This window comes from Equus caballus, unplaced genomic scaffold, assembly GCF_041296265.1.
Source record: "Equus caballus isolate H_3958 breed thoroughbred unplaced genomic scaffold, TB-T2T haplotype2-0001077, whole genome shotgun sequence".
Lineage (NCBI taxonomy): Eukaryota > Metazoa > Chordata > Mammalia > Perissodactyla > Equidae > Equus > Equus caballus.
The window spans coordinates 310,335-325,213 of NW_027222073.1; the positions used below are offsets into that span (position 1 = coordinate 310,335).

The 14,879-nt window shown below is 36.1% G+C and overlaps 1 protein-coding gene across 6 annotated transcripts in view; it reads left to right on the forward strand.

Annotated features, from left to right (window-relative positions):
* LOC138922532 (ATP-binding cassette sub-family D member 2-like) overlaps positions 1-14,879 on the forward strand; it is a 59,749-nt gene that overhangs the window by 7,636 nt on the left and 37,234 nt on the right. For 4 of the 6 annotated variants that reach the window (XM_070259104.1, XM_070259102.1, XM_070259103.1 and 1 more), the window contains exons 4-7: positions 99-279; positions 8,726-8,847; positions 12,209-12,377; positions 13,114-13,208. In XM_070259104.1, the coding sequence (XP_070115205.1) occupies positions 99-279; positions 8,726-8,847; positions 12,209-12,377; positions 13,114-13,208 (567 nt within the window). The remainder of the gene's footprint in view (positions 1-98; positions 280-8,725; positions 8,848-12,208; positions 12,378-13,113; positions 13,209-14,879) is intronic. The other 2 variants (XM_070259107.1, XM_070259106.1) reach the window with 1 other exon arrangement.

Below are 14,879 nucleotides of genomic sequence, written 5' to 3' on the forward strand. Positions count from 1 at the left end.
ACAAAATAATGTGTACCTATCTTTAAAGAAAGCCTTCAGACATACAATATTTACTTTTATAACTCATGCTGGGTTCTTGCCTCTTTTTCCCTCTATAGGTGGAAATGAAGCAACTCCAGAAAAGTTACAAAGCTTTAGCCGATCAGATGAACCTCATTTTATCCAAACGTTTGTGGTACATCATGATAGAGCAGTGCTTGACGAAGTATGTTTGGAGCAGCAGTGGACTGATTATGGTGGCTGTACCTATTATCACTGCAACTGGCTTTGCAGATGGTGGTAATGACATTTATGCTTAATCTTCAATATATGTTTAGGATTTTTTCTCTTGAAGGTGTCACTGCTGGTTTTGTGTGAGTGAAACTGAATATGTAGCCATTTTTCTGTGGTCATTAATGGTCAGAAACAAAGGCAGACTTTGCAACATCCAATAATAATACCTGCAATGTGAAAGGAGATAAGTGGCTCAAAAGTCCTTTCCAGTTGTGAGATATTTCAAATTAATATCTTGAAAAGCAGTGTAAGTTCTCTCCATGTGTTTTAAACTTCAGTTCTGCACATCCCATGTGTTTAGTCTATAAATATTCTATAACTGGATCTGCCCTGTTTTGTGATTTGAAGAGTTGGTTGACTACATTAGGCAACTAGGAATATTGTTTTAGGAAGTGCTTCACACCATGGAATAAGATCTCCTCTACTTGTAGGTAACATAGATAAACCTCCTATGTAGCATGATTTGGTGGCATTGTGGGGGTAGGGGTTGTCAAGCTGCCCCTGTCTAATTCTAGCTATCACCACCCCAGTGGTTTTTACCAACATTTTTCATCTTTGGGATAACTAAGAAAGATAGGGACAACAAGAACAATATTAAAACGTTCTGTAATACTTGAGATGGGAGTTTGGGTCTTAATGGGCAGAGACAAAGGGGTGTTAATTAAAGTAGCAGCATTTTCTTCTCTTCCTCCAAAATAAAACGTTCCCCCTTCTCTTTAAAAACCACTTGGTCAAAATTGGCCTTAGTGTTGAAGTAACTAAATAAAAGCATGGGCTTTGTAGTAAGACAGAGCTTTGCTCAACTCTTGGCTTTCCCTCTTCCTGCCTGTATCCTCTTAGTCATGTTAATTAAACTCTGAACCTCCATTTCCTCATCTGTAAAACGAGAATTGGAAAGGCTGCTTCAGAGGACTGTTGGGAGGATTTAACAGAATAATGTTTATAAAGTACAGAGCATGCTCTTGACGTTCTTGATACAGAGTGACAATTATTACCCAGGAAACAAAAGGCAACACTGAGAATAAGGTAACAGAATTCACACTATTTTACGGCTATTTTTGATGTAGAATTAAGAATTAAGTTATTTGTTTGAAGTCATTTAATAAAAACAAGTAAAAAAATTACCCTATACTCTAATATTTTGAAACAGTGCTTCAATGCTTTAACCAATTATTACAAAAAAAACTTGTCAAATTTGAGTCTTTCTTAACCTAAAATTGTTCATTTTAGTAAATTGGAATTTGTCAATCCCATGTGATAAGACTATAGATATACCAAATATACTCCACAACTCAACTGTCTAATACTGTGTTTAGACCCCTGGGAAACTGAATTTTATCTATTTTTATGTTTTCAAAGTTTTATTTTTTAAAAAAATCATTTAAAAAGTTTATATTGAATAAGGCGTTGTTAGTAATAGTATTTTTAGACATAATCCTTTCATTATAAGATAAAATAAATTGCTTTTTCAAAAAAGTATTGGAGAAAAAAATGACACAAAAATTTATGGTCTTGAGATTAGTTTTAGTAAGACACAACAAAATGATCAGATATTCATAGTGGATCTAAGTATATGGATGTTTTAAAAGTTTCATATATAACGTATAGAGACAACACCAATGACAAGATCATGGTGTAGTTCTCTTAGTCCTTGGAAGCACTGGTCTTATTACAAAACCCCAGAGTATTCAACATAGAGCAGAGAAAATGCAGCTATTAATGGTGACAAATTAACCCCATAGAGACCAGTAAGAAGTAAACAGTGTATGCAAAGAATCTAACAATCTTATTTCTATGGGTGATGTAATAAGATATTTAAAAATAAATCCTGAAAATATCATATTAAATTAAAGAAACAACATTAAAATTTCAGATTGAAATTATGATAATCACAGTGATGCAAGTAAAATAAAGTAATTCTTAAAGCTTCTTTTCAAAAGAGGATTTTATACAAAGAGAAGCAGTATAAGAATTTCATAGAAGAAAAAAATAAATTGATATGACAGCATTATTATGAGAAGGTGCTTCAATATCTTCTGTAATTTCTAATGTTACTATATATACGCTTATAATGTTTGTACGTATTTACTAAAGACATTTGACCTACAATGATTTAACACATGAAAATATTGTTAGCGTTTTACTCATACAAAATTATTTTTTCTAAATAATGATATATCTTTGAGGCTTTAGGTCTTGGAATTACATATCATATATTCTAATCTAATCTTCAGTCTTAATTTACACTTATGCCCTGAGTTGTCCCTTATGTTAGAGATGAATTAAATACATGATACTGTATATTTTAAAGCAAAAATAGGTGGAAAAAGTGGGTGAATGAGAGAAGAATGGCAAAGAGAAAAGGGAGAAAAAGTAGGATAGAGGAAAAATAGACAATACAATAAAGAAGCAGGCCACTGTTCAGATCTTCACTCAGCTATTTAGTAGTTGTCCATCCTTGAGAAATTTGCATAAACTTTATATGCCTCAGTTTTCCTCTCTTAACCATAGGTATAGTAATATATATCTTACAGAATTATGAAATTGTATGTAATGTATTTAATGTGCTTTGAAACAGTTCTCAGCAAGTAGTAAGAATTTAGGTGGATCATTGTTAATATTTATTCTATTCTTACCATGTGGGCTCTGGCATCAGATTGCCTGGGTTCAAATGCTTACTCTTTTGCTTACTAGGCTATGACTATGGGCAAGTCATTTAACCTTCTTGTGCTTCAATTTCCTCATTTCTGAAATGGGAGAAATCATAGCAGGGTTGTTAGGAGGATTAAAGAAGAGTACATGTGTAAAACTTAGAACAATGCCTGCTTCATCGAAAATGCTCAATAGACATTTGCTGGCACGATTATTGTTGTTAAGAGAGCAAGACATTTAAAAGTGATTAGGAAGTCAGAGGTAAAAGTGCAGATAGGAGGAAGAGCCTGCATAGTTTTTTTGGAGGAGAAAAGAAAAATAGTTTTGTAGTAGATTTGTTATACCACCCACCTACAACTTCAAGTGAAATCTTATGGTTAGGACAGGATTATGTTTATATTCAAGTTCACATTACAAAATTGCATGTGGAATCATGCCATTTTCACTCATATGAGGAGCTTAGAGGTGATCTAGTCTGGAGTCCCAGCTTTGCCTCAGGGCACACAGATGGTTAGTGGAAGCACTAAGGATAGAAGACATTATGTGATTCCTAGTGTGTTACTTTTCTTACCTTCATCACGCTACCTCCATTTAGCTATATTGGAACTTAGTCTATAAGGGACTTAACTTAGTTTGAGACCAAGCAATCGTGGGAGCTAATGCTTGAAATAGAGGCATTGAAATAGTTAATTATATATAGTTTCTATTATATTTTCTTAGAGGACATTACCCCTTTCTTTGCTTTGTATTAAGAGAAAGACTGAAATTATGTCAAGAAAATAGTTACCTGGGAGCTGTATCTCAATTTTTTAATGTTATAGGCCACTTTTCTTCTCTTCATATCAAAAGCAGTTCTGGGCAAGGCCAGGGAAAGCTACTTATAGGTCCCTTCTGCCAGACCTTATCACAGACACCTGACAGGCAGTGAAGAGAGCACCTAAGCCACCAGCACTGCCAGTAGCGTCCACATGTTGGTGATCTGCTAACGTGAGGTGGCACATCAGAAGTAGCAACTGAAAGCACTCTTAGGAATGGAATTGAACTCTACCATAACCCTCATAACATGGGTGATAGTTTATTCCTAAAATGTACTTCCAACAAGATGATCTCCATAGCTCCTGCTGCAGGAGTATGTCTCATATTCAAATGCCAAATTGTTGAAATATAATTTTGTATTTGGGTCAGTTTACATATGACTACTCTCTTGTTGACCAATTATTGTCACAGTAATTATCAGTACATATCAAAGACATACTTTTTAGCTGTAATTAGCTATTCGTGTCAGGAGCTATAATTTTTAAAGTATAACATACATGCCCACAACGGCACAATCATTAGTGTACCACTCAGTGAACTGTCACAAAGTCAACCCATACACGTAAGCACCACTGAGAAGAAACAGAACCTTACCTTCATCATAGAAGCTCCCATCCCAGAAACCCCTTCCCAGTCTTATCCTCATCTCCTACCCCCATCCCCACTTCCTCCTGCCCCTGCCCCCATGCCACAGCAAAGGCAGGCATTTTACCGATCATTCATTAGTATTTGCTGGGTTTTGAGCCTTATATAAATAGTATCATGCAGTACGTATGAGAGTTTTAGTTGCTCCACATCTTTGTCAATGTTTGATGTGAGTCTTTTTCCTTTTAGGCATTCTTATGAGTGTGTAAGCGTGCTTCATTGTAGTCTTAATTTGCATTTCTCTGATGACTGAGGAGGTTAAGCACTTTTCATTTGTTTATTGGCTACTTGGATAGCCTTTTTTATGAAGTACTGATAAGTTTTTTCTTCATTTTTAAACTGGCTTATCTGGTTTTTGCTTGTTCATTTGTAAAGCTCTTGTGTATTCTGTAATGAGTAGTTTGTCAGATACGCACACACACACACACACACACACTCAAATCTCTTTTCCCCCTCTATTCTTGCCTTTTCAGTCTCTTAAGTGTCTAATCTAAGAGAAGTTCATAATTTTAATATAGTTCAATTTATCAATCATTTTCTTTGTTGTTAGTGCTTTTTTTGTCCTGGTTAAGAAATATTTGCCTAACCCAAGGTCATAGAGTTATTCTCCTATTTTTTTTTTTTTGAGGAAGATTAGCCCTGAGCTAACTACTGCCAATCCTCCTCTTTTTTTTTCTGAGGAAGACTAGCCCTGAGCTAACATCCATGCCCATCTTCCTCTACTTTATACATGGGACGCCTACCACAGCATGGCGTTTGCCAAGCGGTGCCATGTCTGCACCCGGGATCCGAACCAGCGAACCCCAGGCTATCGAGAAGCAGAACGTGCCAACTTAACCGCTGCACCACTGGGCCAGCCCTCTCCTATTTTATCTTCTAGAAATTTATTGGGTTTTCATTTCACATTAAGATCATCAGTTAGAATTGATGTTTATATATGGTATGAGGTAGGGTAAGATTGAGATTTGTCAAGGTGGCAAAGATAAAACATAAATGACAAGAAATAAACTCAGATTGTAAGTCCAAAGAAAAAAGTACAGAAGGGTAGCCTGCTTTTTTAATTTTTAAAAAATTAATAGACAATTTTCTTTAGAATAGTTTTAGGTTTACAGAAAAATTGAGCAGAAAGTGTTCAGTTCCCAAATTTCCCCTCCTCCCATAATTTCCCTGTTATTTACATCTTGTATTAATGTGATACCTTTGTTATAATTGATGAACCAATATTTATACATTAGTAACTGAAGTCCATAGTTTACATTAGGATTCACTCTTTGTATTATACAGTTCTATGGGTTTTGACAAATGTATTACATAACCTTAGTTTTAAATCCTTTCTCACCTTTTCAGTGAAATAGCAACAGATGTGACCGTGTTTCAATATATCCTTTTATTAGCAGAGCTGAAAATAGCAGTAAAATGAGAAGATATAATGTTAAATATTAAATCCTTAAGTGAGGCACTTTTGACAACGTATTCAAAATATTTGGTGAGGAAGATAAAATGTGTTGATCTGGGATACAAAATAGGTGAGTGCTTTAGGTCATGAATTTATATCTCTGACACTGAGGAATCTACCCTTCTCACAGAGGTTATGCAGTTGGCTGTTGTGTGCATGGCAAAATACTACTGGCACTGCTCTCACAGTACTTTCCAAAGAACAATCCGTAGAATAAAAGTCAAATGAAATCTGTCCAGAGCTATTTGTAATTTTGTTGCTAAAAGCACGAAGAAAACCCAATAGGCATTAATCTGCTAAAGCGACGTGGAAAGTACCATGCCATGTCAAACACCAGTTCATCTGTGCTAGTGTTTTTACTTCTTGACAGAGACTGTCAGTAAAAGCTACTATTTAAACTGCTTTTAACCCAAATTCATAAAATCCCATGATTATTTTAGATCACCAGCCAGATTCTCTATGAGCCAAAACTATTCTTAGTGCTTTAACTCATTCAGCAATTCACTATTTTGGTAGCTTGCTGAGAATCTTTCGGTAATTTTTTTGTGTCTATCTAAATTTTGTCACACATTTAAATGTAAGAATATCTACATTCTGTTTCCAGTCTATTTATTCAATCACATTTTTTACTCCTCACTTATACCAGCACTCAAAGCCTTTCTTTTTTCATTCCTCAGGGAAACTCACTCACTTCAAGGGGGCTAACAGGAGTCCTCTAGAGCAGTGACAACAGTAGGGCTAGGAGGAACCACATTGGACTATTTGTCCTCTTTTTTTTTTTTAAAGATTGGCACCTGAGCTAACAACTGTTGCCAATCTTCTTTTTTTCCTTCTTCTTCTTCTCCTCCGCAAAACCCCCCAGTACATAGTTGTATATTCTAGTTGTGAGTGACTCTGGCTGTGCTATGTGGGACACCACCTCAGCGTGGCCTGCTGAGCAGTGCCGTGTCCGCGCCCAGGATGCCAACCAGCAAAACCCTGGGCTGCCAAAGTGGAGCTCAGGAACTTAACCACTCGGCCACCGGGTGGCCCCTAGACTATTGTAAAAGGACCCCATGAACTCATGGTGATTCTCGTACTCGGGTGAAATCAGTGCCTGACACCAACCCATGCTGTAACTTGATCAGACTGTTTATCATTCAGTTGGCATTGCTTGAAGTTTCCCTTCTCTGTCCTGTTGCTTATACTATACTTATGATCTATTGAAATTATATGTGGTCTTCAAGGCCTCACTCACAGTCTACTCCTCCATGAAGCATTTCCTGTCTCTTGCAGCAAGAAATGATCTCTGCCTCCTCTAAACACCTCCCATTAACTCTCTTCATAGGCTGCCCTGCATAGTTATTTGGGAACTTATCTTCTCTCTCCTACCAAACTATAGGCTCCCTAAGGAAAGAGTCTGAAAATCACATTTATCCTTGCATGTCCTATAGCACCTTGCCTAATTTCTTGCATATCTAGGTGTTCAGTAAATATCTGCTGAGTGCATTTTACCTTATATTATGCGTGGATCTCTTTCAAACCCAGCTGAGCTGTCTGTGAGCAAGTAAATATGAAATTATCTGGTAGTCTTAATAGGGCACAAGTTAAATATTTGCACTGATATGGAGAAAAAAAACCTTTGCACTGAGATAAATCAGAGAACAATAAATATCAAAGTTAGACTATGACTATCTATATCACTCTAATTTCTTCATTAATTTTCAGCATTTAATTTAGAACTTTGGAAATAATCTATAGACGGGCCAGATAGAGACTCAAATTGTTGGAAAGATTAAAGTAATGACTTGGAGAGAATAATTTTGAAGAATGAGACTAAATTAAATAGATATGCGATAATAACTAGAGAAAATAATAACAGCTAACATTTAGAGAACTTATTATAGGCCATAGATTAGACTAACACTTCATTTGTATTTCACCTTAAAACAACTCTTTGAGATAGAATTGTTTGAGATAGTATTATTGTCTCCTTCATTTACAAATGAGAAAATAGGCATGGAGAGGATAAGTGGCAAGTTCTACTTACCTTACTACCTGCCAATAAGTAGTAAAGCCTGGATTCAAACCTAGTCTGACTCCTCTTAACCGTATTTCTGCATTGACAGTAATTTAGGATGTTCATTCATCTGTCCATCCCATCCATGCATCCATGCATCCATTCAATACACATTAAGGAGTACTATGTGCTGGAGACTCTGCTGAGTACTAGGAATAAAGAATAGAACACACATTCTTGACCCTTAAGAAACTTAAAGTCCATTGGAAAGGCCAGCAAAAGTTTCTAGGGAAACCTTTACTAAAGAGTTAACTCTTGAAGAAAGAGCTAGACAAAGAAGGAAGAGAAGTATATTGAAGTCAGAAGAAATCATGTATGCAAATAGCAGAGGATAAATAGAGTATTGCATGTTTGGGCTGCCGCTAGACTGTAGAGTGAGGGTTGGTTGAAACAGGTAGACAGAGGCTGGATTATGAGGGTCAGCTAACTTGCATTTCTATTAAAGGAACTACACTAGAAATATTTGCTTGTATTCCTATTAGTAGTATTTTATTGACCAAATCCATAGTATTTGATTGCCTAGCTGTAATAAGGGCAGGGAGTTGAATTTGGAAAAAGTTAAAAGAATGCTAAATGAAAATAGTCATAATTCCTATAGACTTACTTTTGTTCCAAGTCTCCTTCTAAAAAAATAATGAAACAAAAGAAAGCTTTAAATAAAATCTAGTACAAATATTGTATTTTCAATAATTCATTAAGTTTCTAGGAAATTGCTGGTACTAATGAAAAATTTACATGTGGTTGTTTTGGCCACAATTTCATCTGTATAAAATAAAACATTTAGTTACTTGAAAAAACTCAATAGTTTTGTAATTTGCTTTTAGATCTAGAGGATGGCCCCAAACAAGCTATGGTTAGTGAACGGACAGAAGCCTTTACTACTGCTCGAAATTTATTGGCCTCTGGAGCTGATGCTATTGAAAGGATTATGTCTTCATACAAAGAGGTACTTGCATTTCTCGTCATCAATTTGATTAAAATAAGATATATGAAAATCAAGCAAAATGTAAATTACAAGATATACTTAGTATTTTGGAAACATTTTTCTCTACCAAACATTGCTAAGAGTATAATCAAGATAAAAGGCAGCCCTCCCAAGTATATTGCTGCTAATACCCTTTAATTTTTACACTTTCAATTATAACTCCTCTTTTTCTGTCTATAGTATGACATATTTGTTTTTAATTAAAAAAAAAACCACACCCCTAGGTGTGGATTCTGGAGCCAGAGTGCCTAAATTTAAATTCTTGCTCCAGTATTTACAAATTATATGAACTTACTCAAATTCCTTAACCTGTCTGTGTCTGTTTCATCATCTGTGAAATAAGGATAATGATAGCATTGACTTTGTAGGGTTGTTGTGAGTTAATACATGTAGAATGTTTAAAACAATACATATTAAGCAGTCACTAAATGTTAGCCAATAATATTACTTATATACCTTGCAAACTTTTACTCATCCTTCATGACAAGTCAAGCCTCAGCAACCACCTCTAAAACCCTCTTGTGATTCCACCTTCTTCCCGCCTTCGTTGCAGAGTCTGGCTCTACCTTCTCTGTGTTCACAATACACCTGGTGCTTTACCACATTGTAATTGACTATCCCCTGCACCAGGCCCTGAGTGGAAAGCAGGAACTGTCTTACTCAGCTTTACATTCTTAATATCCATTTTAATGCTTGGAATGTTGTACGTGGTCGATAAATACTTGCTGAAAGAATGGTAATAAGACCTGCAGATATCACAGTGTTAAGACTGGAAATCATTTTATTCAGTTCAGATGTTACATAATATTCCCATGGACAGACATTCTCACTATTAATTACTCTTGTGGCTTTTGTATCAATATAAATTGCCAGAGCATCTTTATAAATTTAGCTGCCTATTAAATCAGCCTCGAATAAGCCATATAAAAGAGTTACAAAGTTTGTGATTTACCCACAAAACTTTTCAGTCTCATTCAACAACTGATTTCTTGAATTGGGTTAAAAAAATAAAAGTAAAACCAGTTGTTTAGGGCCACGTACCAAACCAACTCAATTTAAAAAAATTTTTCAAATAGTAATTTTGATAATCTGAAGACACAGTTTTGAGGATAGGTTTTTTGATTAATAAATTACTTATTAAAATTAAATGACAAATCAAAATTTTAGCCATCTCACATTAAAATACTTTGGTATCTAAGTCACAGAAAGAATATCAATTAGTTTTTCTACATTGTCTCCGACACAAAAACTGATTGCATTTTGCTTTATTTTGGCTGACTGTGCTTTGAATCACAGAATGTTCACTTCTAAAGAATCTTATTGCTGCTATGACAGCACATGAAAGCATCATGCATTCTCTGCTAGCTCCAGAGGGAGCAAGGGTCCTTTTTAGAGTTAGAGTTCAAGGGCAAACCCCCTGTCTTATATCCCAAAGTAATTTGTCTACAGTCACATTCTCAGGTTTTTTCAGACACTCTTGGCCCACTCCACCCTGCATCCTGGTCTACTAACTCCTTGCCTCCTGCTTTTCTTTAATTGACCTCTACATTTGGTTTTGGACTTTTTATTTTTTTATGCAAATATATTTAGCCAGGTTTCTTTTGAATCCATATTTTGTTAATCCTTAGCTCTGTTTTCCTCTGCTTGAGAACTCAGGAGATTTTTGTGGATAACATTTGAGAAATTACCCTTTAAATAGCTATAACATTAACATATAGAAATGCGATACTAATCCAGCTACAGACCTCTCACACAGTCGAAACACGGTAGAAAGCTTTTGACAGTAATATGCACTCTTTTACTGCTTGTTTTGCACACACAAAAATCTTACACAAATGTCAGCATTGTTGTATTATTCCACAATTTATTGTTTAAGAGACATTTACTAGTGACCTGCCTCGCTTATTGGTACCAGTTTCCTAGTAAGCATTTCTGTAAGGGAATGGTTTTTGTGCTTTCCTTTTCACTGAGAAAGATGGTCTTGACAGGAGATGAGTCACCTTTCACAGTACCCTGACAACAAGGTGTTCTTTTAATAGAAAAACAGCAGGAGATTCAGCCTAAATTGGATCACTGGCAGGAGAGGAGCAAGGTACCACTCTATTGAGCCTTATGGACTAAAGCAGAGATTTATCTCATCTTATCTTTAATCTCACCTAGAAAAAAGTCATATTTAATGTTTTTCTTTGGGCATATAAATCATGTTTGGCTTGAAAAGAAGCTGAATTGTGGAATTTGGACTGAAAAGGAGTTGAAGCTTTTCACTGAGCTCACTCCCAATTTTGGTATCCTCTAGCAGGGATATTTTCTCTGCCAAGCTTAGGAATTTTGACAATCAATTTGACTCAGAAACATTCATTTCTAATAAGAAAATAATGTATTTTTCTTCTATTTAAAACCTATTTTAAATTGAAAAAAGATATCAAAATAAAGGATCATAATTTCATTGAATGAACTTAAGCTTTTCACAAAATTTCTAATTTTCTGGAAATGAAATCTGTCATTTAAACGAGTCAAATCAGAAATTTGACTAAAGATTTATTTATTTATGAAGATTTTATTTTTTCCTTTTTCTGCCCAAAGCCCCCCGTACATAGTTGTGTATTTTCAGTTGTGGGTCCTTCTAGTTGTGCTATGTGGAAGGCTGCCTCAGCATGGCTTCATGAGCAGTGCCGTGTCTGTGCCCAGGATTCCAACTGGTGAACCCTAGGCCGCTGAAGCAGAGCGCACAAACTTAACCACTCGGCCCCGAGGCTGGCCCCAAAAGATTTGTTTTTTTTAAGATCGGTACCTGAGCGAACATCTGCCAATCTTTTTTTCCCCTTCTCTCCAAAGTCCCCCAGTACATAGTGTATATTCTAGTTGTAGGTCCTTCTGGTTCTGCTATGTGCGATGCTACCTCAGCACGGCTTGATGAGCGGTGCTAGGTCTGCACCCAGGATCCAAACCAGCAAAACCCTGGGCCGCTGAAGTGGAGCGTGAAAACTTAACCACTTGGCCGTGGGGCCAGCCCCTTGACCAAAGATTTTTAAGTCTCACTAATATTCTGAAATCTTTACATTTCGTTTTTAACCCTGACTTGAATGAATAATTTTTTATGTGTTTTATAATCCCAATCAAACTTACATTGACACGTTGCTATGTTGCTCTCTTGATAAGCTTTGTACCGTTACTTGTTTTAGTTATCAGATATGTTATTTATTTTTCATGTGTAATAAAATAGGATCTTTAACATTAAAGCAAAAAGCTTATATGATTGCATATTTTTTTAAGTCTGTCTTGAGTATATTAACTCTATTTTATTTCTCTGTGTTGGTTTTAGATCACTGAATTAGCAGGCTATACTGCTCGAGCGTACAATATGTTTTGGGTCTTTGATGAAGTGAAAAGAGGCATTTATAAGAGAACTGCTGTCATGCAAGAGTCTGAAAACCATAGCAAGAATGGAGCTAACATAGAATTATCCCTCAGTGATATGTTGGAAATCAAAGGTATTAGACTCAAATGTTTTTGTATTTTTCCTGTATTTAAGTGTTTATCAACAGAACTAAAGTTTTTTAGAAGCTAGTCTTTAACAGATAAAAGAAACCAACATTTATTTATTTAAATAGTTATTCCTAAACTTAGTATTGCCGTTTGAGGAGTGGTGACTAACATTACCATTAAAAAAAATTGTTACCTTTATTTAGAACAAAATTTCTAGAATTATTTTTGGAAACTGCACATATGGCAGAATGAATTGTTTGCTTTTAAAAATCAAATAACAGAATTAGAACTAATGTCATATTGTTCTTCATCATCCTATGTTTTTAAACTTATTTGGTTATCATATTTTTAAAAATTATATATAAATGTCTTAATTCCCTTTTTGGGGCACCGTGTTTTTTCTGTAAGAAAGGTTAATTTAGAGAAACAAGTAGTTGTAAAGAGTATGGCTGGGTTATATCAGATAGAGTTTAGCTTTGCTCTCATTATGATGTTGACATGAGATTATTGGTAAGTAATGTTTCTGAGAAAGATTTTCCAAGTAGATGTGTCAAAATGTCCAAATTTACACTGAACTTTTCTTTAGATATAGATATCTATATTTCACTTGGTTTTCTGATTTGTTACTGTGAATTATCTTTATAACGAATTTATCTATGTTGCATTATACTTTAAGTTATTTACGTAATTAACAATAACGTGTGATAGCTTTTGTAACTTAAGTCGTTCCTTAACTTATAGGAAAAGTTATTGATGTGGATCATGGAATTATTTGTGAAAATGTTCCCATAATTACACCAACGGGAGAAGTGGTGGCTTCCAGGCTAAACTTCAAAGTAAGATGATATTCAAAAATCTTCTGATTGTTGCCATCACACTAATACAAAACAACACAGAATTCATGTACATTTGTTAAATACTTGGAGGAGCATATGGAAAGGAGGGGAAATCAAGAAAGGTATGCACAGTGGCTAAATTACAGAAGCAGTTACTTCCTCACAAAGCAGAAAGAAAGAGAAATTTGATGTCTACTGCTTTATTGCCAGGTTGAAAATTAAACTTACAGATCACTGAGAGCCTATACAAGGTTCCTAAACGGTTTTCCACACCGGGTTTTCCCTCACCTGAAAAAACAGGCCAAGAGATTGTGAGGATCCATAATTAGTGTTTTAATACATTTGGCAGGACTCAGTGTTTTTCATGTTCTGTGATACTGGGATCTGCGTCATCACTGTCATGTGTTAAACCTTGAAATCTTGTCCAAAAGTCATGTCATTACCTAGAGAATCCTTATGTGAATTCCAGGCAGGTTGCCATCTTTCTGCTTCCACCTCCTCCCCTTTAAAATGGGGAGAATAACGGTAACCTACCTTTTGGATGTGAGGATTAAATGAGACAGTTGGTGCAAAGCAGTCGGCACAGGATCTGGCACAAAGTGAAGCCTTCAATCAATTAAGATGACAGTAGTTTTGATTTCCCTCCAGTCGGAATATAGTTGAGTTGAAGTTAGTGGCTGTGTCCCAGCTGTGTCTCAGGCTGGTGTCTGCCGCCCTGAGCTAAGCCGTAAAAATCCCTAGAATAACTTTGCAAAAGCCTGTTAGCCTCTTGAGGCTCCTACACTTCTTTATTTTGTTTTATTTTATTTTATTTTATTTTACTTGATTGCAGTAACAGTGGATTCTAACATCACGTAGCTTTCAGATGTACGTTGTAATACATTTCGAATTCTGTGTAGATTACGTCGTGTTCACCACCCAAAAACTAATTATAGTCCGTCACCTCACATGTGAGCCTCATCGCCCCTTTTGCTCTCTCCCCCTCCCCCCTCCCCCTATGGTAACCACCAATCCAATCTCCGTTGCTCTGTGCGTGGTCGTCATTGTTTTTCTCATGTACTTATGAGTGAGATCACACAGTGTTTGACTTTCTCCCTCTGATTTCTTTCACTTCACATAATACCCTCAAGGTCCATCCACGTTGTCACAAATGGCCGGATCTCAGCGTTTCTCAGGGCTGAGTAGCATTCCATTGTGTATACATACCACATCTTCTCTATCCATACTTCCCTTGATGGGCACCTAGGTTGCTTCCAAGTTTTGGCTGTTGTGAATAATGCTGCAGTGAACCTAGGGGTGCCTGTGTCTTTCTGCATTGGTGTTTTCAAGTTGTTTGGATAAATACCCAGCAGTGGGCTAGCTGGATCATATATATGGTAGAGGTATTCTTAGTTTTCCGAGGATACTCCATACTGCTTTCCATAGTGGCTGCACCAGTCTGCCCTCCCAACAGCAGTGTAGGAGAGTTCCCTTCTCTCCACATCCTCTCTGACACTTGTCTCCTGTCTTGTTAATTAGAGCCATTCTGAACAGAGGAAGGTGACATCTCCTTGTAGTTGTGATTTGCATCTCTCTGATCGCTAATGATGTTGAGCCCCTTTCCATATGCCTGTTGGCCATCCGTATACCTTCTTTGGAGAAATCACTGCTCAGATCTTTTGCCCGCCTTTT